Consider the following 22,862-nt stretch of genomic DNA (forward strand, 5'->3'; position numbering starts at 1 on the left):
TTAAAGTACGATTTTCTGTTGTGCGACTGGTTGTATTCGATATGTTCTGTGGTAAATGGAGACTGAAAATATGCATATGATTAAATCACGCCCATGCATCGCGAACTCCAGTTCTACATAAAAGATTGACATTGAAAGTACTTTTAAATTGCAGTCTTGCCTATCATTTTCTTTTATTTGCTTATGACTTATCAATCATTAAAATTTATATTACATTTCTTACAATTCACAATTGGCGTTTGCTGAATCCATGGAATCGGGGTCAGGGAGTCTGCGTCTCGACTCGGGAAAATCTAAACCAGAGTCACACAATTTAATTGGCAACATTGAGGGAATTTTTGGGAAGAGTCGGGAGCCTGAGTCGCAGTAAAATACTCTGTACTACTAATGGGAATATAATTTCATAGTGTGGGGGTCGTCGGTAGGGTCACAGTTTTCAGTAACAGCCGTAGTCGAAGTTTTAGCCTCTGCTGCAAAAGTGAGTGAGTCGTCAGTCGTGGTCATAATCGTGAATTTCAATATTGCGGATTCGGGGAGGCGCAGTCAGAGTTACGATTTGGAATTACATGGCGTCTGAAGTCGGAGTCAGAGTCGCGATTAGAATTATTGCACGAGTCTGGAATGGAGACGCATAAAAATTCAACACTACGTAGTGCTTGCACATGAATGGAGTCCTTGAAGTGTGTAGACAACTTCTCAGTCAACGCGTCGAAGGTTTGCGCACTGACATCAGCAGCACCAAACAAATTACGTAGGAGCGAGTACGTTTCAGGTCCGACCCATGAGAGTAGACACGCTCTTTTCTTCTCCATGTTGGAAATGCCGTAAGTTGCAAGGTGATGGTTGAATCGTTGCAGATATTGGTCCCATTTCTCCTTTGATTTTACGAAAGAATCAAACTTGGGAGCGGTAGCTTCAGATGTTGACGCACCGGGACTCAACCTCTGCGCTAATTGCGATATAGCTTCCTCGTGCTGCAGCTTTTGCTGTGCCATATCTTCTTTGTGATGTGCGCGTTGTTGGTCCAAATCTTCTCTGTGCCGAGCATTTTGCTGCTCCAGCTCTTCTTTACGCTGTGCTTTTTGATTGCCATTGTTTCATGTAGGCTCGCCATCATTGCCTGCTGCTTCTCGAGCAGCTTCAGTGTACCTGAATCCATGCTTTATCTTCGTCGCAGAAAAACTTTGAATCCGACTTCTGACACCAATTGTTATGTTCTTGATCTTGTTTGAACAATAACTAAATACGACGAGGTTGCAATACGAAATCAGTATATATTAACAGCAGAATAACTTCAAGGCAGGCGACACGATCCAGAGTCCAGTTAAATGAAAAGACCACGAGACAACAGAACACAGGGTATAAATACAAAGCACGACACACGAGGAAATAATGATTGGCGGTAATTACTAATCCTAGACAAATAAGAAACAAACGATACCAACGTAAAATGCACGAACATAACACATAGGACGCCTGATATCATGTCAAGAGAGTTTCGGTACATCGGTGATGTGCATGTCGTTCTCCGCGAGATCTTCACCCGTTTCAGTTCGATTCTTATTGAAATCGAAGTGTAGCCGCATGCATCGTGGATAAATTCCTGGCCAGTTGCATAGAGGTACTGCAAGGCGCTTTATCCGATCAGACGGCTTCTCAAAACCTGTATCAAAGTCGTCGCCAATTACATCAACCAGTACACGCTCTAAATCAAGATCTATTTGCTGGTCATTCATACCAATGAAAAGTGACGCGATATGCGTCATGATGATACACGCGACAGTTCCGAATATTCCGTACAAGTACGGAGATATTGCAAACAGACTTTTACCGAGAGCGCTTCTAAAAAATAGAGTCGATAGTGTAGCATCCTACACATTTATAGCGAATGCCTAAATATTGATGCTTACATCGTTCGGTTATCGCTGGAAGATATCGGACACGCGGTAGAATTCATTGGCAGTGTCCAATTGCCTTGCTGAGGAAAGGTGCAATTATCTGTTGAGAGATGTAGCGGCTCCCATCGTGTTGTGTCAACAGGCAACACCAACACTGATATTTGTATCCAACAAAGAAACAGGAAACCAATTGTACAGCCAATTAGGACACTCTGCCAAAAATATTGACAGCATGTGACGATTTCATTAGTTGCATAAGGCAATGCAAACTACCACTTCCCAATATAAATTTACTAACCTTGTAATTAATCCAGGGCATAAACACTCCCATCATGAAGATTGCAGTAATCGGCCCCGCGAAAAGTCCAGTAACTGATACTCCGACCGAAAGAATTGTTGTGGAAGTAAAAGACACTCCATATGCCAATATCATCACCAGTGATCCGAATGAAAATGCTGCAAAACTGACTTAGACATCACTAATATAAATACCGAGTGGAGGGACGCTTTTACTGATGATTTTGCTTAACAATACTTTTCTATCTTCTTTAATTCTTGGAAACCAGATGACGACGAAATCGGATAGGATCATTGCGGCTGCGGCGTTGATTCCCGAAGAAACGGTGCTGCAGGAAAGAGAGCACACGCTGATACCCAGCAGTGTAAGCACAGCAAACTAGTTGCAAAATACGATTGATTGTTTTTAGCCGCGATACTTGGAAATGTAGGCGGGTAAAGAAAGGAATAAGACGAGCTCGTTTTCACAACCGATGTATCAGAACAAACTCCGGTTCAAATTAGTGACTTTCGAAGCAAGGAGTTCAAAACAGCGATTGTCATAATAGCACATTTTCCACTTAAAGATGCTTTTAGCATTTACAATTATAGCAAATAAGCGAAACGAATATAAATGCATCGCCTACCTCAGATTCCCACTGAATGCTGCTGAAACCATCAATCCAACCATACCGGGAATGTCGCTAAACAACTTGACTATGGTGTATGGAATGATCTGGTCTGGTTTGGTTATCCTTTTCATCAAAAGAGGATCGCATCCTTCGTAAAATGCGTAGACGCCCAACCCAATGAGCACAGTAAATATATTCATCAAAGCCAGTGGCACGATGCTCGTTGCAGTAGCTCTGGCAAGAAATACAGACAATATATTGGATTTTCTAACTAAACTACTTACACAATACAGCGATTCACGACACACCAAAGTAGTATTCGCAAGAATAAATTATCCACGGACAATAAGTAGGCTACTTATACCGGACGTATTGCAACTTGAACTCGAACAATATATATTTCATGCATCATATCTTGGAACCCCACGAGCTATCACGATATCCAGAGGTGGTCAAAGTAGTCACCGTCGCTACTCAGGTAGACGTAGAAAAAACGCTGGAATTTCTACTCAAGTAGAAGTAGGAGTGGTGATTTACAAGTAAGTAAGTGAGTAGGTATTCTACGCTTATTTTTGCTTACAGAACTGAAAACTGTCAAGTAGAAGTAGAAGTAATCTGAAATCATAACTACTTAAAAAGTAATGCTAGTTGGCAAAATCTACTTCAAGTACTTCGCTACTGACCACCTCTGACGATATCACAAACCCGTTTGTGCATTCGTCTCGCTCCCGTATGTCTTAACTTGATAACCGCAGAACATATGAGCAATTGATCAATGTATAAAGCAGGGCTTTGGAGCAGTCGTAAATTTTAAAATGCTCTAGCTCTAGCTCCGGAGCTCTCTTCTATCATAAATTTGCTTCGGCGCCAGCTCTGGAGCTCATTGATACCACTGCTCCGGCTAACGAATGGTTAGGTTGTAGCCGTCGCAAGGAACCGTCATTTTGTGTGGGTATACAAAGTCCTGTGACGTGATAAATACTTCATGTCGCCTGTCGTAACGTCACGACTTACGCGTACGGTCTAATTTAATATTGCAATGGGCAATTTATTCAAGTGCAACTGCAGATATGAGCCCATGTCGTGACTTTATCAGCAGAATTCCACTTTCTACCAAATAACCAATGGTTTGAAATTAGATATTTGTGCGCTATAGTCTATCAAGTTTACTGGAATATAGATGGTTCCCCATCAAACGAATCGAATAAACTCAGAATTGGTACCACTGAGAATATGGAGTTGCATCAATATTTGACAACTTAATTCGACGTGGTGCATTGTACAAGTCAGTAACGAATAAAACGATAAGATTGCCAGTGGCATTGCGCGACAATTTAAGAATACGAGGGAATCAAGTAGACAAGAATGAATACACAAAATTGATGATTACAAATTGGATTACAAATTGCCCTCTTACATCCAACACCAGGGGCAGGGGGTTCGCACATCGCATTGACTTGCTCGCATCGTGACAATTGTATGTGACCTGTAATGGCGCTATGGACTGCTTCGGTGCATTTCCCATCAGTCTACATTGGTAAATCGTTTCTGAAGTAAACGACCATGCGCTGGAATGAATTTCAATTCGTAGGCATAGACAATAACACAATGTCCAATTTCGCGCTACGATTAAAAAACTATCAACAAAGAACGTGCATTGGCTCGTCCAATTCAGAAATGAGACGGTGTTTCTCGGCGTGCGGCATGTACGTCTCCAAATCAACATGTGCAGCAAGGTCACGTTTTTATCCTCTGGCATCGCTTATATATTTGTCTCATTACTAATTAGGTAAATTGCTCAGTTCAAATAAGCATCAATCCCGTTTTGTTACATCCATGGTGATCATCATTTTTCGAACCACACAATTGGCCAATCGCTGTTGTGCTGATGACGAATTGCGGGTGTGACTAATACCCATAATACAGTAATTACGGCCACATGTACACTGTACTACAGCCTACTCAGGTTTGGCGCATAACCAATGTATGAACATTGAACATGGTTAGCTAGAAAAGGTGTTGCAAACGAGGCAACAATTCTTAATTTTACGAACGATTACCGTGAAAATATGTGAATTCATCCATTAGTAGTGGCATAGCATCTTATATGATACACATCGGAGCCGGAGTTACTTTTCAAGCAACCGACTCCAGCTCCGTATCCGGCTCCACTTGAATTTTATCTAGAGCTCTGGCTCTAGCTCCGGTTCCGCTGAAAATGCACGGCTTCGGGGCTCCGGCTCCTAGCTCCGGCTCCAAAGCACTGGTATAAAGGTCTAAATTTATTCGTAGTATGGCTTACATTCTCGCGCTTCGTATTTTTCGGCATGAAAGCCACCTTTGCACGGACACTTGGTTGCAAATCAAGATGTAATAGGAATTGATGAACTGCCCGAAGAACATGCTCCAAGCCGTGTATTTCACTCTTGGGTCTAGATCGAATCTGTTATTGGAAATACCATAATATAATGGTGCGTAGTGTGAAGACCTCGAGTAAGGCTTTCATTAACTCAAAACGCATAAACGCATGAACAGGTGCAAAACGATTTGCTGTGGGAATCAGCCACACAACGATGGTCAATTATCAACGTCAAAGTATTGTTAGTGGGGACAGCGCAAACGTTCTGTTTCCCAGACGAACCTTGGAAGGTCAACATTGTGAACATTTCCGTGAAATTACAGACTCTTACAATACGTTTAGGATGTTTGATCGAAGTTCCTTGAGTTCAACTTCTACTCCCGCACAACAGCAGGTTGGTCATTCCCGATGAAACTATATAAGTGAGATCCGAGTCCTGGGGTGCAAAATCGGTCCTGGTCTCAATAGATTATTTGAGCAGCCCATCAGTACTTATAGTTTGAATAAGGGTCGCTGTGGGCCGGAAATTGACCCAGGATCATAACAAAATTTAACCGACAAGATGTTATAAGTAGGGCTGGGCAAAATCGAGTACCTGAGTGATTCGATTCTGAATCACGTAATATGCTTCGAGTCGAGTCGAGTAATCGAGTATCACTCATTATGACGTCACAACAGGATGAACTATGTCGAAGTCCAAATATGAACCTTTTATGCCACCACAAAGAACGTAATGCCATTTATCCATCACATTAAAGATGCTTTGGTATTTTTTCGACCATACCGATTTCATTTCACTTCTTAACAATTTTTTTGAGTGATAATGACTTCGGAAATGTGCTATTTCCAGTAACGTTCGCAGCTTTGTACTGTGCCTGGTATGCTGAAACACGGCTAATCAAGGTTTCACTACTTCCTCAGTGGAAAATAGTATCAAAACTATAATTCTCGTCAGTAAATTAACTTTCAGTTGCGAGGAGCGTATAATTTCAGTACTCGAAAAAATCGACTTTTACTACTCGACTCGAATCATTAGAATTACTACTCGATTCAGATTCGAGTACTCGAATCATTTTGCCCAGCCCTAGTTATAAGAAGGGCTGGGCACAATGATTCGAGTACTCGAATCTGAATCGAGTATTAATTTTAATGATTTTAGTCTAGTAGTAAAAGACGATTTTTTCGAGTACTGAAATTATACGCTCCTCGCAACTGAAAGTTAATTAACTAACGAGAATTCTATTTTTGATAATATTTCCACTGAGGAAGCCTTGAAACCTTGATTGGCCGCGTCGTACACTGTAAAAATTATTGTTGTAAATAGCCTGTACCGAGCTTGCTTTGGCGTGATACAGGCTTTATGAGCTTGCAAATGTCAAATGCAAGCACATAACAAGCTATAGCATAATAGACATAGTACAAAGCTACGATCGTGACTGGAAATAACACATTTTCGAAGTCATGATCGTTCCACGACATTGTCAAGAAGGGCAATGAAGTCGGTATGGTCAAAAAATTACCGAAGTATATTTAATGTGACGGGTCGCAGGCATTATGTTATGCGTGGTGGCATAAAAGGTAGATATTTGAACTTTGGCATAGTACATTCTGTTGTGACATCATAATGAGTGATACTCGAATACTCGACTCGACTCGAAGCATTTTACGTGATTCAGAATCGAATCACTCAGGTACTCGATTTTGCCCAGCCCTAGTTATAAGTATAAGACAATGATTGGACATTGCGCTCCAGTCACACCGGGCGTACTCGTAAGCTTGACAATCGGCAATATCTTTTACAGACAGGGGTGCAGATAGGCAAACAAAAAACGGTCTATGTTGCAAATAACATGGTGACGTCACATACGGTCATATGTTCATGTACGCCCCTTATGTACAAGTTCGTGGTCAAACGAAACAGAACCTTTTACGGCTTCGTGCCATCCCTAACAATTGGTAATGATTGTGGAACAGAGATTGAATTTATCTATTTCATCACATTAATGCGTGTATCAGTTCATGAATTCAGGGTCTTATACGCGGGACTGTTTACAATATAGCAGCAAACAATATATTCTTAAGGTCAGGGTTGCCGTAAGTCCGGACTTTCCAGGCCATGTCCGGAATTCCACTGAAAAAAATGCTTCCGGGGAGAATTTCTAAAATGTGCCTAAATATCAGGGATTTTGAAGGCTCAAATTTTTTTCGTAAATCAACATAAACAATATGATTTTCGAGCAGATTCATGCCACCTGAAATTTTTCTTCGTGTTGCGCACGATTTAGTGTAAGTTATATTGACTTTACTATGGGGACCACCGCCCTTGCAAAAATGCAATCAACAGACATAGAAAGAATTTTGTCATTGTGACGTAATTAGGACAATTACACTGACCTGAGAACGGAAATAACAAACGTAGGCTACAGTTACGGTCAAACATATAGCGGAATTCGCCTGTTTTACCGTAACTGTACGTTTGTTATTGCGGTTCGCGCTTCTGTGTACTTGTCATTATTACGTCACAACGACAACACAATTTCTGTATTTCAAATTTGGTTGACCTCATTTACTGCCGTTCGCTCCTGATGAGAGTCAGTCGAACGGCTTTGAGTGGAATACATTTAGCAATATTTATTTATTGTTATATTGAAGTATACACTTATATACTTCCAAAAGCTTGTTGTTTACAATATATTACTTTAGCATCGTCACCCGTCCACCTCTAGCCACAGATTCCGAAACCGCGTCCATACTGTCAAGCGACTGAACCATAACTATGTACGTCACGACCATTCCTACGATCATCACAATCGCCTGCATTACATCGGTCCAAATAACTGCCTTCATTCCACCCTGTGCCAAACACAACACCACGATGAACTATTATTTGAATGTATATAGTGCAATGTATTTTAGCTGTCAATACGTACCAGTGTCGTGTAAATGGTACATATCATACTTGTTAGAGCGATGGTCCATCGTAAATCCAGCGGAGTGACTGTGTGCAACGCAAGGGCTGGTAGAAATGTAGCAACCGCCAGATATAATGCCTAGAAATATCCCAAATTCAATCTCGCCTTTAAGATAAAGGGATTTCATTGCACACCACGATCCGATATAACGAAATTTCAACTATTAACCTCCATCGCATAACGAAGGTACCGGTATGTGACTTATGTAGGCCACATGATGGGGAGCACGTGTAAATAGGTTATGCTATGTTACAAGACTTTTGCATTGTAATCGAACAATAATTCGTCATATTTTACGAGTTTCTGCAGCGCAGCATTTCTTCACCGCTTATTCACTGAAAAATGTTAATGCCTTGTCAGAGTGGGGTCAGTGAATGACCTTCGAGACGGTCCATTGATGGTTCAGCGAGTACAGGATATCTTTGCATCAAGCTATCGAATGGACGAAAACAGATTGCGAATCGGATCAAGATTAAGTATTGCTAAACTTGATCGAATCAAAATCCCAACAACCGCGGTTCGTACACTTCTAATATAGTTCTGTATATCTGACATGCACACGTAGAATGGTAGACTACTTACGTAGCTCATCAGCCGCAGTCCAGACACGAGCATTCTCACCGATCTGTGAAATCTCATCTCAAGATACTGTAATTGTCAGAAGTATTCTCAATGTCACTTTATTTAATCCATGTTACATCGGCTGTTATACCTCGAACACGCTCAAGATTTTCAGTTTATAGAACAGTGGAACGTGATAGACAACGGCTATGATGTCCGCCAAGAGTATGGAGACTGGTGTCCAAGCATACGCATTGCCGTGAAGATAGACATCTGCGGGTACGCCGATCATGTTTACAGCAGATACAAAGGAAACCGATATGGAAATGGCGACTGCAACCTAAATATTTATGCGTAATCAATCAGTTTTACTGAGTTTATAAGAATGATATGAATATCAATCTACTGTGCCGCGATGGCACTCAACCAAATTTCTTCTAAGTGAACAAACACCGTACAGAATTTATCACAACGAGGCCTCTAGTGAAAGTATTAATCTTGTTTTCAAGCAGACATGGGGTGATTACTTCATGAATGTAATTGATTGCGATTACGATTACTTCTGAATCACGCGATTACGATTACGATTACGATTACGATTACAGCAAAATCAGGAAGTAGTCGATTACGATTACTATTACATTGGAAAAGTAATCACGATTACTCACAATTACATTTATTTTGCATCGTAATAGTTATATTGGAAGACAATACATGGATTGCGCTGAAAAGGCCTAATGATATAACAACTGTCTATACAAAAGATGGGACATTTCCTTGTTACGTCATAATGTACCCATTGCCCATTCTGAACGGTTTATCGCACACAACGCTTTGCATTCTTGCCAGGTCCATAACTGCCGCACCCCAAATTCCCCAATAGGGCGGGGAGCGTGGTTGGAGGGTACTCAAAAGATAATGTGTCCATCCGGAGGTCACGAATTAACAACATACAATAAAGTAATTATTCCAAGATACCAGATGTTATAATTATGAATTACGCGCCCCCTGGTAAATCTGGCCATCGGGCGCTGAAATAGGATTAAAAACGCAATATAATGCAATTACCAATATTATTGATTAAATTTAATCTTCAACTTCATAATTGACTACTCTATGGGGGCCCAAGACCAATGTTTGGGCGGAGGAAACGTTTGCTGTTTTGATCCTGATTCTATAGCTACAACCCACGCTAACATGGTATATAAGCCGATGTCTATGGCGGCAGGTCCAAATGTTCAATAAAGAATTGTGAAATAGCGAATACGAGAAAGTGAACATAAAATTCTGCCTTCAACTTGATGCAGATAATGTAATGCAAGCTTCCATTACGAAAACGGTAAAACAACGGCTTGGTTATGATATATATTAGCAGCTGTTGATTTTATTGCTTCGTTGTGGAAACCGTATTGTTTTATTTGACGAGTACAAAATTTCAAACCTTTGTCTGGTGTACGTTCGTACCATATAGGCCTACTGCTCGCCAAGCAGCAACGGTGAAACTGCATTTAACTATAGAATTAGAACTATTACATTCTATAGTTTAACTCAGCAGAACCAAACATTAATAAAAAAGTTGCTATTTTAACTTAGGCTGAGAGGTGATTAATTATCCTGTTACGAGGTAGTGGTGTCTGAAATGTATTGATAACCCGATATACAGCACGGTGGGTCTTCTTACACTCGCACTAATGTACGTCGAATATCTATTTACTATGTGTGGACAGACACTTCTTACGCAAAGGCGAGCAAAGCTAATAGGCTACCTCTGACGTAATAATGACCAGTAGCATTTGAACATCAGACGTTTACACTCTCAATAACTGGCATAATATCTCTTCCTTGTTCACGAGTGTTCAGTTTATGTAACAGTCCTTGTACAAATAAAAAGTAATCGTTCTTTCACAAAGAAATCGATTAAATATTGGAAGTAGTCGATTACGATTACGATTACTTCGGGATTTTTTCGAATGTAATCGATTGCGATTACGATTACTTGAAAATGCTGTAATCGTCGTAATCGATTACGATTACTAATCGCGATTACCCCATGTCTGTTTTCAAGTCAGCATTTTTCATATAGTGACAAAACATTCCAACGCCATAGATTCGAGTCACAGTGATCCCAAATGAACTTGCTTATTTTTAGTGAACAGCTACCCGAGTGAGAAAAAACATGCTAAACTCGGTGCAATGTGGCCAAAACGGAAAGTGGCGAACTAATTTATTGTGCTATATTTATTAGCCAGAGGGAGAAAGGGACCATGCCTCAAATTCTTTTGTATTTTTAATGACCAATAAATTGCCTATTTTTGAGCCAATTCGTTTAACCTGGGATATATATATTTGCGCGCTTCGTGCGTTTTAGTGTCACTAAAAACAAAAATGCAGAAAATAACGCACTAAATAGGCTTGATAGGCAGAATTGAGTCAAACAGTCCTTTCGCAATCATGAAAGGATGCTTGGGGCCGTAGAGATGCATAAGTCTATAGTTGCGCATAGTAGGCTAGTGTGGGACCATTAGACACATGTATACGCGTTAGGTCACATCACGACATGTAAACGTTTCGCCACATATGCGACTACGCGATGTGTGCTCCCAGAAAGATCATCGGTGATAACTAGGGCGATTTTTTTTTGACATGTCAAAAAAAGTCAAAATTAGGTCAAAATTGTAGCGTTAGGTCAAAAAATGTCAAAATTGTTTAAAAAGTTGAAACTTTTTTGCAACCTGCATTTCATTTGTATCGTAGATTTTGCACTGTCGGTGAACTTATTATTTGACATTTTACAGCTTGTAGCCTACTTTATAGGCCTACCGTTGTAGACGGCCCATTGTCTACTCATTGTGAATCATAAACATTCAAATGAAACAAATAGGCTGACGTGGTGTTTGGTCAATGTGCCTCATTATCCTAACTGAAGCAAGACTGCGTGGGCATTGCATGGTTCTTATATCAAGAATCGCATGATAAAAAATTGTGATGTAGATAGCATTTTCAAAATGAAGCAACACGGTGTGTCACCAGCAGTGTACGCACAATTTCAGTGTTGTCAGCCAAAAAGGCTACAACTGCTGCTGTTGAACGTTCTTTCTCCATTCTTGGCACGCTACTTAGTAAGGACAGACACTTTCTACCCGAGAATGTAGGAAAGTATCTTTCGTTGTACTACAACAAATTTAAATTATTTCTACCATAATTCGTGATGTAACTACTGGAATTCTCCATAGGGCCAGATTTCGTAGAAATACTAGTTTTTTCATGTAAACATTTGTCAGTTTTCAAGACAAAAAAGTGTTTTCAGGTCAAAATACTTCGTAAGGACAGACAGTTCCAACCAGAAATGAAGATAAATAGTACAATTTTCACATTATGTGCGAAAACACCTCATTTGCATACGTGAGGTCAAAATTTGGTCAAAATTCATTTTTTTAGGTCAAAAAAAGTCAAAATTTCGATTTTTTAGGTCAAAATCTTCAGTTTTTTAGGTCAAAAACAAATCGCCCTAGTGATAACACCTATGGAATCCAAAATGACCGGCACATGTTTAGCCTACCGAAGCAGTAGATATTGATGTAACTGCGTGGCTCCAAAATGACGGCAACGAACAGTTTTGCCTTTGAAATCTGAGCAAATGCGATCCGAACAGGAAAACACATCACCCAGTCAAGAAATACGAATTTGGAATCCTTCAAGTAGTTTATATAGCAACAATCTGTCCCGGAGGTCCCGGAATAACAACATGCTTGAACAAAGTAATGTGCGGATCCACCCGAAACTTCATTAATAGTCTCAACTGTGTGGTATGGGTGTCCCAAATTTCCATAGACACCATTCGCATCAGCTACAGCAGGAAATCTGATCAAGTGTATGCTATATATGGAAGTACCAACATTATTAATTGAATTCAGACATAAACTTGGAAAAATATTGCGACCTGTAAATTTATGCGTACTGATTTTCCTCAGTAAGTATATTAGCGATCGGTGCATGGTAAGCCGACAAACATAAATGGGTAAGTTGTAAGTTAACAAGGCCACATCTACGAATCGCGTGATAACGGATTTAGCTCGCTGCGAAAGCGCCCGTATGTATTTGTTTTACTGAGAATTGTCTGTATCAATGGAAATAATATGGGGAGTCTGTGGAGCGAAACCCTCCAGAAGTTGCGTTGATTGGCACCAATAGGTCAATTGGAGGTCGATGGAGTGTTTTTACGGCCCTTCTTGAAGCAAACCTTTATAGTGTCCGTCTTATTCTTCAGTTAACAGGTGTTTGCGCGGAAAAATGACCTTTTTAATCAACGGGCTGACTTTTCCAAGCGGGGAATTTTGGCTCGAATTCGAGCCAAAGGGGTTCACGACATGAAAAAGGTTGGTAACCACTGACGTATGGCAATATGGTGAAAACTAATATATGTACCTATATAGACCTGTTCGCACTTCTACGTATCGTCAGTGTAAATCTATTTGGACGTAAGAAATGGACGTGACCCCATCGTCCCAGGCGAGAACTTTGTTGGCTTGTCAACCATGAAATGAAATAAAGTATAGGTAATGTTCACAAACATACACTTCCAATAATGTCATGGTTTATATATTTGTCTGAATATATATTACATGATATAGACTGGTGGACCCGATATGACTGAAATCTCCAAGGCCGGAGTCACGCAAGGATATTTGTCAGTATTACTAATAATATTAATGAATATATTCTCTCAGTCGAGATGCAGAGTTACAGAGTTAGTAAGCGACAGTTTATTAATTACATGATATGAACGAAATGAATGTTTCGTCTATCAGTACAGCTCATCGATTAACTGTCGATATGCCGGGCTGGGAGTTGTGCAAATTGTTATGCGGCACCATTCCCGACTCTGATCATATTCCGGTTGCTCGGTTGCCCGGTTGCTCGGTTGTCCACTGACAATATTACGAATGACGCCAAACGTACTGTGACTAATGACAACTAGTTCAGTAAGATTTCATACGTTCCAGGAATTTCATAAAGGGTTAAGAAGCTACACCGTTACCACCATACTGTCCTACCATAGTGCCCTGTGTGTGCACAACCGAAACGCGCGGTTCACTGAGATTGGATTACGGCATTCTCGCCATTTCATCTAAGGCAGTTTACAGCAGTATTTATAGATTGGCTTGTCGAAATTTAAAAAATGGTATCAATCGAAAGCTATAACGCGGTACTGAGTACGAAAATAAAATTTTTATTCTGCTCGTGGTCCTGGTCCACAAGCGTACTGCCCACTGTTGCGCAAGCCATTGAGCACCCACACTCGCACTCTCGTCGCGCTACTGCTCAGTTGCTCGTGAGCATCGTTATTCCGGACGGCATTTTAGTGTCACGATACCAAAATCAGTTACGATCCAAAATTCAAGGCTGAGGGGAGGAGGGATCCGCGACCACGAGCAGAATAATATAAATATTCATACCGCGGCATCTTTCGATTGGTATCAATTTTTAAAATTAACAGGTAACGTTACCATTAATGTTGTAGGCTCATGTTCACGATCGTGCTCACATCGAGCTTTAATGAAAGTTATGTTACTACGAGCCAGAACTTTCCATGATTTCGACATGTTCACGTATGCCATGCATTCAACATTCATTTCATACGCACCGGCGATATTTGTCTCTCTCCAAAATAGTAATTGTCTGTCGAGTTCTTTTTCCGATCCCGAAAGGCAAAAAAGCTCCCAACTCCGAGAGACAATGCAACGACACCTACAAATCATAACATGGGAAACCTGTTTAAAAGATTCAGCTGACACCCGAAAAGCGTCATCATTAATAATAGAGATAAGTTGCTGCATTTAATCACGTCATAGTGATTACCGCATGTTAGTTATGCATGGGATTCTTCCCTCACCAAAAAATAGGATGAAATCCAGAACTTTGAAGCTTTCTTTGATGTTTTCAGGCATAGGTATCGGCAATCCGGGCATATAACGTTGCGTATCACCTCCAAAGACTTTATATGTGTAAACGTAAATCTGGATTAAACGAAAAACCGGATCACCCGTTATGAAAACATTAGTGTACCCTCCTTAGGATAAACGAACAATATGAGCCCCATGGATGCCGAAATTGTTAACAGTTCAACTATATAACGAGTGAACTGTTTATAACAGTTATTATCACGTAATGACGTCTATCGCCGTAATAGTATAGCTACATAGTCGTGGTAGGATATCTGTGAGGCATGACTTGAAATGCGAGAACTGTCGCTGTATCAGATGGAAGAGTAAAATGGGCATCTGTATACTGCGAAACAATCTGCTTCTCTCGCTCCTCTTTCATGGGCTGTGGACGTTGGATCGATTGTGTATCAGTGTTGGGATCAAGTCACTACCTTCGAGTCACGAGTCATTTCGGGTCACTGCACATTTTGAATCGAGTCAAGTCAAGTCAATCATTTTTCGAAGGTGACTCGAGTCAAGTCAAGTCAGTCGATTTTCAGCGGTGACTCGAGTCAAGTCGAGTCAAGTCAAGTCAAGTCACGAGTCAAGTCACAATTCAAGTCAAATTGCCTTTTCGAGGTATGAGGTGTGATTACGTCATTGTTTTTTGCTAGCTGTCTGAAATACAGATCGAGTGGTCATTGATTTTGAACCGATGAACGTATATAGAGTTAAATATACACGCTAGTAAGGCGCTGTATCGCTCACATATAAGTATAACTAATAAAATACGTAAGTAATTGCACAGCCTCAGTTTATAGTTACCAGCCAAAATAGAGAATAGAGAAACGAATTGATAAGATGCAATACAGTACCCATTTGCAAATTGATATGATACAATTCGAGCCTGCGCCAATTGTTGAGGACTATATAAACTATTTTCGAATTTAATTGCAATAAAACAAGAGGCTTGGTTAAGTTAAGGACACAAAACAGAAATAGACATTTTGCTATTAAATTACTTTACTATACTATAGTTTACGATAAAGTAGGCTGTAAGCTTCGATCACTTCGTTTGCGATCAATGTATATGTGGGAGAACAATGGAGGCTCAGTAAAACGCGCGATGATTGACTGATTGGTCGCTCTCACGGGTTACACCAGCGTTGCGCGAACAATCCGAACATATGTAAGATACAGTGATTATTATCGACACCGAGTACTTGATGACTTGAAATTGACTCGTGGAATTTTGCTCCGAGTCACGAGTCAATTCACATTTCTGATACGCCGAGTCAAGTCAAGTCAAGTCATTTTAGCAAAGTGACTCGAGTCAAGTCAAGTCATACGAAAAAGTGACTCGAGTCATCCCAACACTGTTGTGTATAGCAGTGGTTCTCAACCTTTTTGACCTCGCGGCACCCTCTCATAGAGAAAAATTAATCTCGGCAGTCGGCCCCAATAGCACTTCGAATATCCTGAGTGGCGAGTAACGTAGCGGTTGCTTTGAATCGCTGCAACACAAATGCGCCACGGGCTCGATGTCGACTACAGAATCCCTTCCTAAGTGTTTGAGGTTTACAGGTTCCTCCTCGTCATCCGATACATTAAGTTAAGTGGCGTCGCAGATTTATCTGACTTCCTCCTCCCCCACGTCGCTGCGCTCACAGCTTCTTTATAATAGAAAATCCAAAAAAATACCCAATCAAGGACCAATCCATGTAAGAGAATAAAAAGACCGAGAGAGCATAAAAATAAAAGATGTAAAGAGAGCACTGGCATTCGGCTGACAGCGACTTGATTAAAAGTCCAGAGGAAGACTAGATCAAGGACCAATCCAAGGAAGAAAACGAAAAGTGCGATGAAGGCTAAACAGAAAGATAAAGATAGAACACTGGCATTAGTCTAAGCGGGATGCCAGATTGAATGACCGTACTTGGTCGTTTCGACATCCACCTATCTGCTCACTGCATCGCATTGTCCATTGCCTGTCTTCAGTGAGTAAAAATAATAGAACCACCGATTATGCCACACTCAGAAATTTAAATTTCTTGATTCTTGTTATGCGAAGACCTGGATTGCCACATTTTCCTACGGACCCCTGAGCAGTCAAATTGGCACACTAGTGTGCCGCGGCACACCGGCTGAGAGCAGTTGGATTGTATAGTCTCCATCACAGTGGTTCCCAAGCTGTGGTACGCGTACCACTAGTGATACGCGAAGGTCTTCCAAATGGTACGCGTGTAGATTCTGTTTTTTTTTCTACCGAAGCGAGTTATTTCATGTGGGGTTCATTTTGAGTTTTTTGAAGCGATCGCTGTGCCTACATGACCGATCCATTCTCCGTTGATCCAGCCGACCTGCCTATCGGGACTGGGGTGCAAGAGGAGCTCATAGATTTGGGTTACCATATTTCTGTGACACAAATTCCGGATACTCTTTAGCGCCCACCAAAGGATTTCAAAATAAGTTATGACGTCACACTAGCAAAGCTTTGCTCATAGACAAGAGGTGGTCCCGATCCGGTTCAGGAGTATGTGGCTGTGTAACCGGGACCGAAACCACATTTTCAGCCCCTCCCCACCCAAATAAACAATGATTTTGATCCCACCATAGGGTAATCGATGCAACTTCTGGGGGGGGGGGTTGCTATATGAATCTGGTTTCTATATGCATCTGGTCGTTAAATTTTTGGAATAAATTCTGTCAATAATTTCGGTAGTTGTATATATTACTCAGAGGTGGTCAAAGTAGTCAATAAAGCTACTCAAGTAGAAGTAGAAGTAGCGACGGAAAAATCTACTCAAGTACGAGTAGAAGTACTTCTTCCATAAGCAACCTAAAACTACTTGAAGTAGAAGTAGAATTTACCGACTTTAAAAGTACTCAAGTAAGTAAGTAGTTGTGAAAACGATCCTAATTCATTCACACGGATTGTAAAAAGGTGCAAATTGAGGTATGCGAAAGGTTAAGAGCTTGATTCATATTGATGCATACCAGCAGGTATCCGATTTTCGATAGCATAAGCATTCGTCCACATCATAGGATGAAAATGATAGTATTATTATGGAAATGCGATACTTATCCTCTGTTTTCTCGAACAGCACGTTTTAGAAAATAGCATGGTAAGGCGCTATCCCCCATATTATAAGTCCGTAGTTTAGTCGAAGAGCAATACAGAGATGTTGTATAGGATACGGTGTAAACACTTTGCGCGATTAGTAAACGTTAATAGAAATATGGTGGACCGTAAAAATGCCATATTGTGTAGCTATATTTCCGGAAATTAAAGGCATTGCTACACTTGCTTTTTTACTTCAACATGTATTTTGTCCAGACAAAAGAACTGATATTAATTATAACTCAAAGTATATGAAACTGGGAATTGAAACTAAAACATAAATACTACTTCTAAAAGCAGAACACATTTTCCATGCCTTCAGTCCAGAAAATTTCAAAGGCGGTATGCTAAAACAGCATTAAAACTAACAAAAAAGTCAGAGTCCGCTTTTCCAGGTTAGGACGTGCCATGGACATGCTAGATTACGATATGACAAGTAAATAATAGATTGCGAACATCAGTTTCAAACGATATGATGAGCCATATATACTGTGATGAATTATTTCATATGGGCGGAGGGCGACAATGTGGTGTGAACGCAGAGATATCTAGTTCTAGATATCCCTGTGTGAACGGAATCACGCCAACCCGCTACCTAAATTATACTCTACGGTACTTTCGTGAAATCATACTGGTAACTCCGTATCCACTGCGCGCGAAGCGCGACGAAAATTCTGGGCTTTACTGAACTTTTATGAAAATTAAATGTTGATGCTCCGTGAAAACAGCCCCGAAATTCCTCAGGCTATCTTCCTGATTGGAATATTGAGCTACTTCTACTTGACAAACTGAAAATAGCGAAAAGTAAGTAAGTAGATCACAAAATATTACGAAGTAAAAGTAGAAGTAGTGGATATCAGATCTACTTGAGTAAATACCACAAGTAGCGGAAAACTACTTGAGTACTTCGAAAAAGTAGAAGTACTTCGTTACTGACCACCTCTGATATTACTATATAGTTAGGCTACTACTCTCCGCCCACATGATCAGAGTTAGCAGTAGAGCTGGTGGAGGATGATGAGTCCGACTTTTGTTGTTTGTTGTTATTTCATTATGTTGTTCTTCTTGTGACTGGTGGTGAAAAAACAGTTCCATGCATCCCATCAACCCTGGCTGATAATGCCTAGTTTTATAGAATTTGTTCTAGGGCAAGTTTTTGCAACTTTTGCAACTTTTTTTACAGCTTCCGGCAGCTTCCTAAATACTCGTAAGATATGTAGAATGCTGTTTCAAGCTGTTTGAAGGAATCTTATAGTGCAACTTTTTGCAACTTTTGTCATTTTTTTTCATGCAACTTTTTGCAACATTTTCAACCTACTCGATTTTTCATGAAAGTATTTTCGATTCTGGTGAAATACACGGCCAAATTCGACTGAAACACCGTAAATCAGCACCGAAGTAAGGCTTTTACGGGTATTTCGGGAGCTGAGCCGGAAAATTGACCTTATTTTAGTCAACCGAGCAAAATGTGGTCAAAATGCAACTTCTGCAACTTTTTTCAAAAATAAATGCAACTTCTGCAACTTTTTTCAAAAATAAATGCAACTTTCCACCAGAGTTGGATCAATTGTAATTTGTAATTGAGCTGAATGTAATTTATGACATTTTTTCATGTAATTGTAATTGTAATTGTAATTGAAGCATTTCTATTTTGTGTAATTGTAATTGTAATTGGTATTTGATCAAAATTTTGCTCAATTACAATCTCAATTACATTTTCATGGAAACCTGACAATCACAACATAAAATAATCATTTCATCAATCATTTATTCGTGGCACCAGTGAAAATCCGGTACGAACCAGGATGACGATGATGGGCTTAGTAAACAGTCACCACATGTAATAATTAGCCTATTTACATCGGTGTTCTGTGCGTGCTACGTTATAAGTAGATAATTCAGTCACGCTAAACTGTTTCCCATACTTCAGTAGCAACAGAAAACTTTGTGAATTACAATATAGGCTAAACCAGTGGTTCTCAAACTGGGGGCGTGCCCCCTTGGGTGGCGTGAAAGCATCTGAACGGGGCGCGACGCTCCAGTGAACTGAAATCTTTTCTGCGCATGGTCCGATTCACCTCCGTTTTATGGTTGTTGCTCGGTGTATAGTCTGAATTTTGTATTGGAGAATTCTCTCATCAACAGTCATAACATTCCATACCATCAAACTATAAGTAAGGATTGTTAACTTTCTGGTTTGATTGTGTGCTATGACGATAAGGGGGGCACGAAATATTCACTGGCATAAAGGGGGGCGTGACTAAAAAAGTTAGAGAACCAGTGGGCTAAACTAAATATTATTATTTCAAAAATGGATGAACAGCAAATAAACTCTTCTGAAAGCTGTGCTGAACCATTTCCTACACCACGGTCAAAGTTTTTTTTATAATCTCTGACCAGTACCGAGGCTTGTTGCAACAATAGCAAAATAAAATTCATGTTTCCAACCAAGGCTTCATCAAACTTGATCACCTATTTGTAGAGATGTTATCCCAATCTTACCTCCAATCTTGGCCAAATTTATTGGGGCCAGAAACTTTTCGCACCCTAATGTTCATCAAATGCAATCTAACAGTTTCCGAGCAAGTGAAAATGTAAATGCGAACCAAAATATTGTAAATCTTAGTTATCAGTAGGTTCTTTTTTTGCATTCATTTTAATTTTACGCACCTTATCGGTATCATCCTTATCGCTGACGCCTTACCAATTAGCCTACATTTCATTATCTCGACTCAGATCTGAGTAGCCTAATCGTTTGATTACATTTCATCGACTTACCTGTAGCCTATTCGCTGTTACTCGCTCAAACCTTTGGTTCTCAACAGTCGCTTGAAAAAAAATTATGTGCTTGAAGTTTTCAGTACTCATGATTAGGAATAGTTCGAATACGTTCGAGTTTTTTTTAATTAAAGGGTATTCTACATATCAGGAATGAAACATGAAGAGCTTGAGATTGTTGCCAATTACGTCACTACGGTTGTCAAAGAACACCTCTTTACTGAATCAATTACCTGTTTAAAAGTAATTTGAATTGTAATTATAATTGTAATTAATTACATGTTCAACAGTAATTGTAATGTAATTGAAACATACGAGGAATTAATTGTAATTTTAATTGTAATTGAATTTAAATATTGTAATTGATTCAACTCTGCTTTCCACGGATTTAACTGCAACAAAAACTTGCCCTAGGACACCTCGCATACAAGTCAAATACGTGATTATGACGTCATAAATGGTGGTAACATTCTTTGACCGCCTTCGGCGCGAGTAGGTGGTACGCGAGCACTGCATAAAACCTCGAAATGGTACGTAGGTGGAAAAAGGTTGGGAACCACTGCTCTATCATAAAGTCACTGACGATTGATAATATCTTCAGTTTCGCGAGTTGACAATCTTATGCGAGTCCCTCAATCACGATTCAATTCAAATAATATCTAACACTTAACTTTCTCGGGCCTCTTCATCGCTGTCTGAGCTGCTCATGCGGCTCATTCAACAGCCTAAAATGTGTAGGGTTGGAGCTAAAATTCGAGCATATAAAAGAAAAATGAAGAGGATGCAGTTTCAATGAGCTTCTAAGAAGCAACAGAAAAGAAATCAAATGCAGGAAAGACATTGACCATAATTTGCATGACTGTCTAGGAGTGTTATGCGACCATTTCAATTGCCCTGTGGTGTACTGTACAGAAATCGTTTAAAGCGTAATGACTAGGAATGGTGTGAACGCGAGGTTCACGTTCGCGTTCTGTGTGTGAACCGCAGAAATTGAGTGGTTTACGTTCACAAACGAACCTTGGTAGGTTCTGCACTGTGAACCTTTTTCATAAAATGCTATTTCCCTTCATTATTACATCTTTGGTAGAAATTCATTCCAATTCAGCTGCTGGCAACATAAAAATTCAACACTAAACGAACATGCACGTTGACGATCTCAAAAATTGTACTTGCTTTGTTACAAAAGTTGGCTCGAATATTTAGTGACTCTATGCGGTGAGCTTGACCCGCAATTACACAACATCAAGAATATTGCAACGAACAACACATTCATATTCCCAATTTATTCACTATAAGCTTTTCAACTGACCCTCGTCGGTAGTGGCCGTCAGTATAATGCGGAGATTGCAATTCGAAATGTAAAGATGAAATAGGTAGTGTGACGTAAGAATGGTAAAACAACAACAACGAGAGATTTCACAAAACGAGAGCGTTAAGCAAAAATGCAATTAGTGCAATACAAATAAGCTATAATATATAGCCAGAGACGCAACACTAATGAAATACACGGAGAGAATAGAGTCGGTCCTTTTGCCGACAAAGAATCGGTTGCTCGAGTTTTATTATAGTCGATTCGAGAACCTTTAAATGGAGCAGACTACGACCACGAGCAAGAATTGAAAATCTGTTATCGTTATACGATTTTGCACACTCTGGATGCATAAGAAGGTGCTTACCTATTGCAGAGTTACATGCTATGGTCTGGTCATAGTCGCGCAAGAAAGGGTTACTGGTCTGCTGCGATTGACTGTCTGAAATAGCATCGACGTGAGGTTGTCTAATCAAGAGTGAAATACACAACATGTAAGGTAGGTACTCAGCGAATGATGCTTATTCAACCAATCGATGAAATTGACATCATTGCCCAACGTAAAAAATCTAGCAGGCGTACGGGGTCACTCTTGATTTCATATGTTAATTGTATCATAAAAACCAAATCCGTGCGATTGGGGTATAGGCTACTACTGTATGTATAACTTGTTAATGGGCTAATATCGGTAGCAAGTATAAAACCCCGTTTTACACACTCTCCCCAATATCAACGTAGCAATGGCAATACTCAGACGCCGAATACATTGTCCGGTCTGGCCTAGACCGTTGAGGCGTAAGCTTATATTCCATTGCAAGTCCTCGTCGAAATTGTTGGCAAAACAACGGAAGATATTAAAATTTTATGGGAATATTATATCATTTGATTACCCCAGTTGATACATTTGGCGACGTTTAAAACGTCAATATCTACTTCAGCAGTGTGGCACGAGTCGTCGCTAGGTATCGTTTACATTAATATATGCTATCACTTAACTGAAATGTAGAGTTAGAATTAGCAATATGACGTAAT

The 22,862-nt window shown here is 40.1% G+C and overlaps 1 protein-coding gene across 3 annotated transcripts; it reads right to left on the reverse strand.

The window, feature by feature from the left end:
• Positions 1-154: 154 nt before the first annotated feature.
• LOC145450157 (sodium-coupled monocarboxylate transporter 2-like) lies at positions 155-20,787 on the reverse strand. Of its 3 annotated transcripts, XM_080328655.1 has the most exons (15): positions 20,522-20,785; positions 14,592-14,715; positions 14,343-14,446; positions 8,850-9,038; positions 8,720-8,785; positions 8,096-8,215; positions 7,864-8,018; positions 5,109-5,249; positions 2,822-3,040; positions 2,412-2,524; positions 2,197-2,354; positions 1,911-2,110; positions 1,739-1,842; positions 1,506-1,663; positions 155-616 (listed from the first exon to the last, which is right to left on the reverse strand). In XM_080328655.1, exons 1-15 carry the CDS (start codon positions 20,609-20,611, stop codon positions 563-565), a joined length of 1,995 nt encoding a protein of 664 aa, XP_080184781.1. In that variant the 5' UTR covers positions 20,612-20,785; the 3' UTR covers positions 155-562. The 3 variants fall into 3 exon arrangements, with proteins under 3 accessions (XP_080184781.1, XP_080184782.1, XP_080184783.1); XM_080328656.1 differs by lacking the exon at positions 5,109-5,249 and having other exon boundaries at positions 20,522-20,787; XM_080328657.1 differs by lacking the exon at positions 14,592-14,715 and having other exon boundaries at positions 20,522-20,568.
• Between the last annotated feature and the right edge of the window lie 2,075 nt (positions 20,788-22,862).

Source organism: Botryllus schlosseri, chromosome 11, assembly GCF_051294905.1.
Source record: "Botryllus schlosseri isolate E-star chromosome 11, Bs_hap1, whole genome shotgun sequence".
Lineage (NCBI taxonomy): Eukaryota > Metazoa > Chordata > Ascidiacea > Stolidobranchia > Styelidae > Botryllus > Botryllus schlosseri.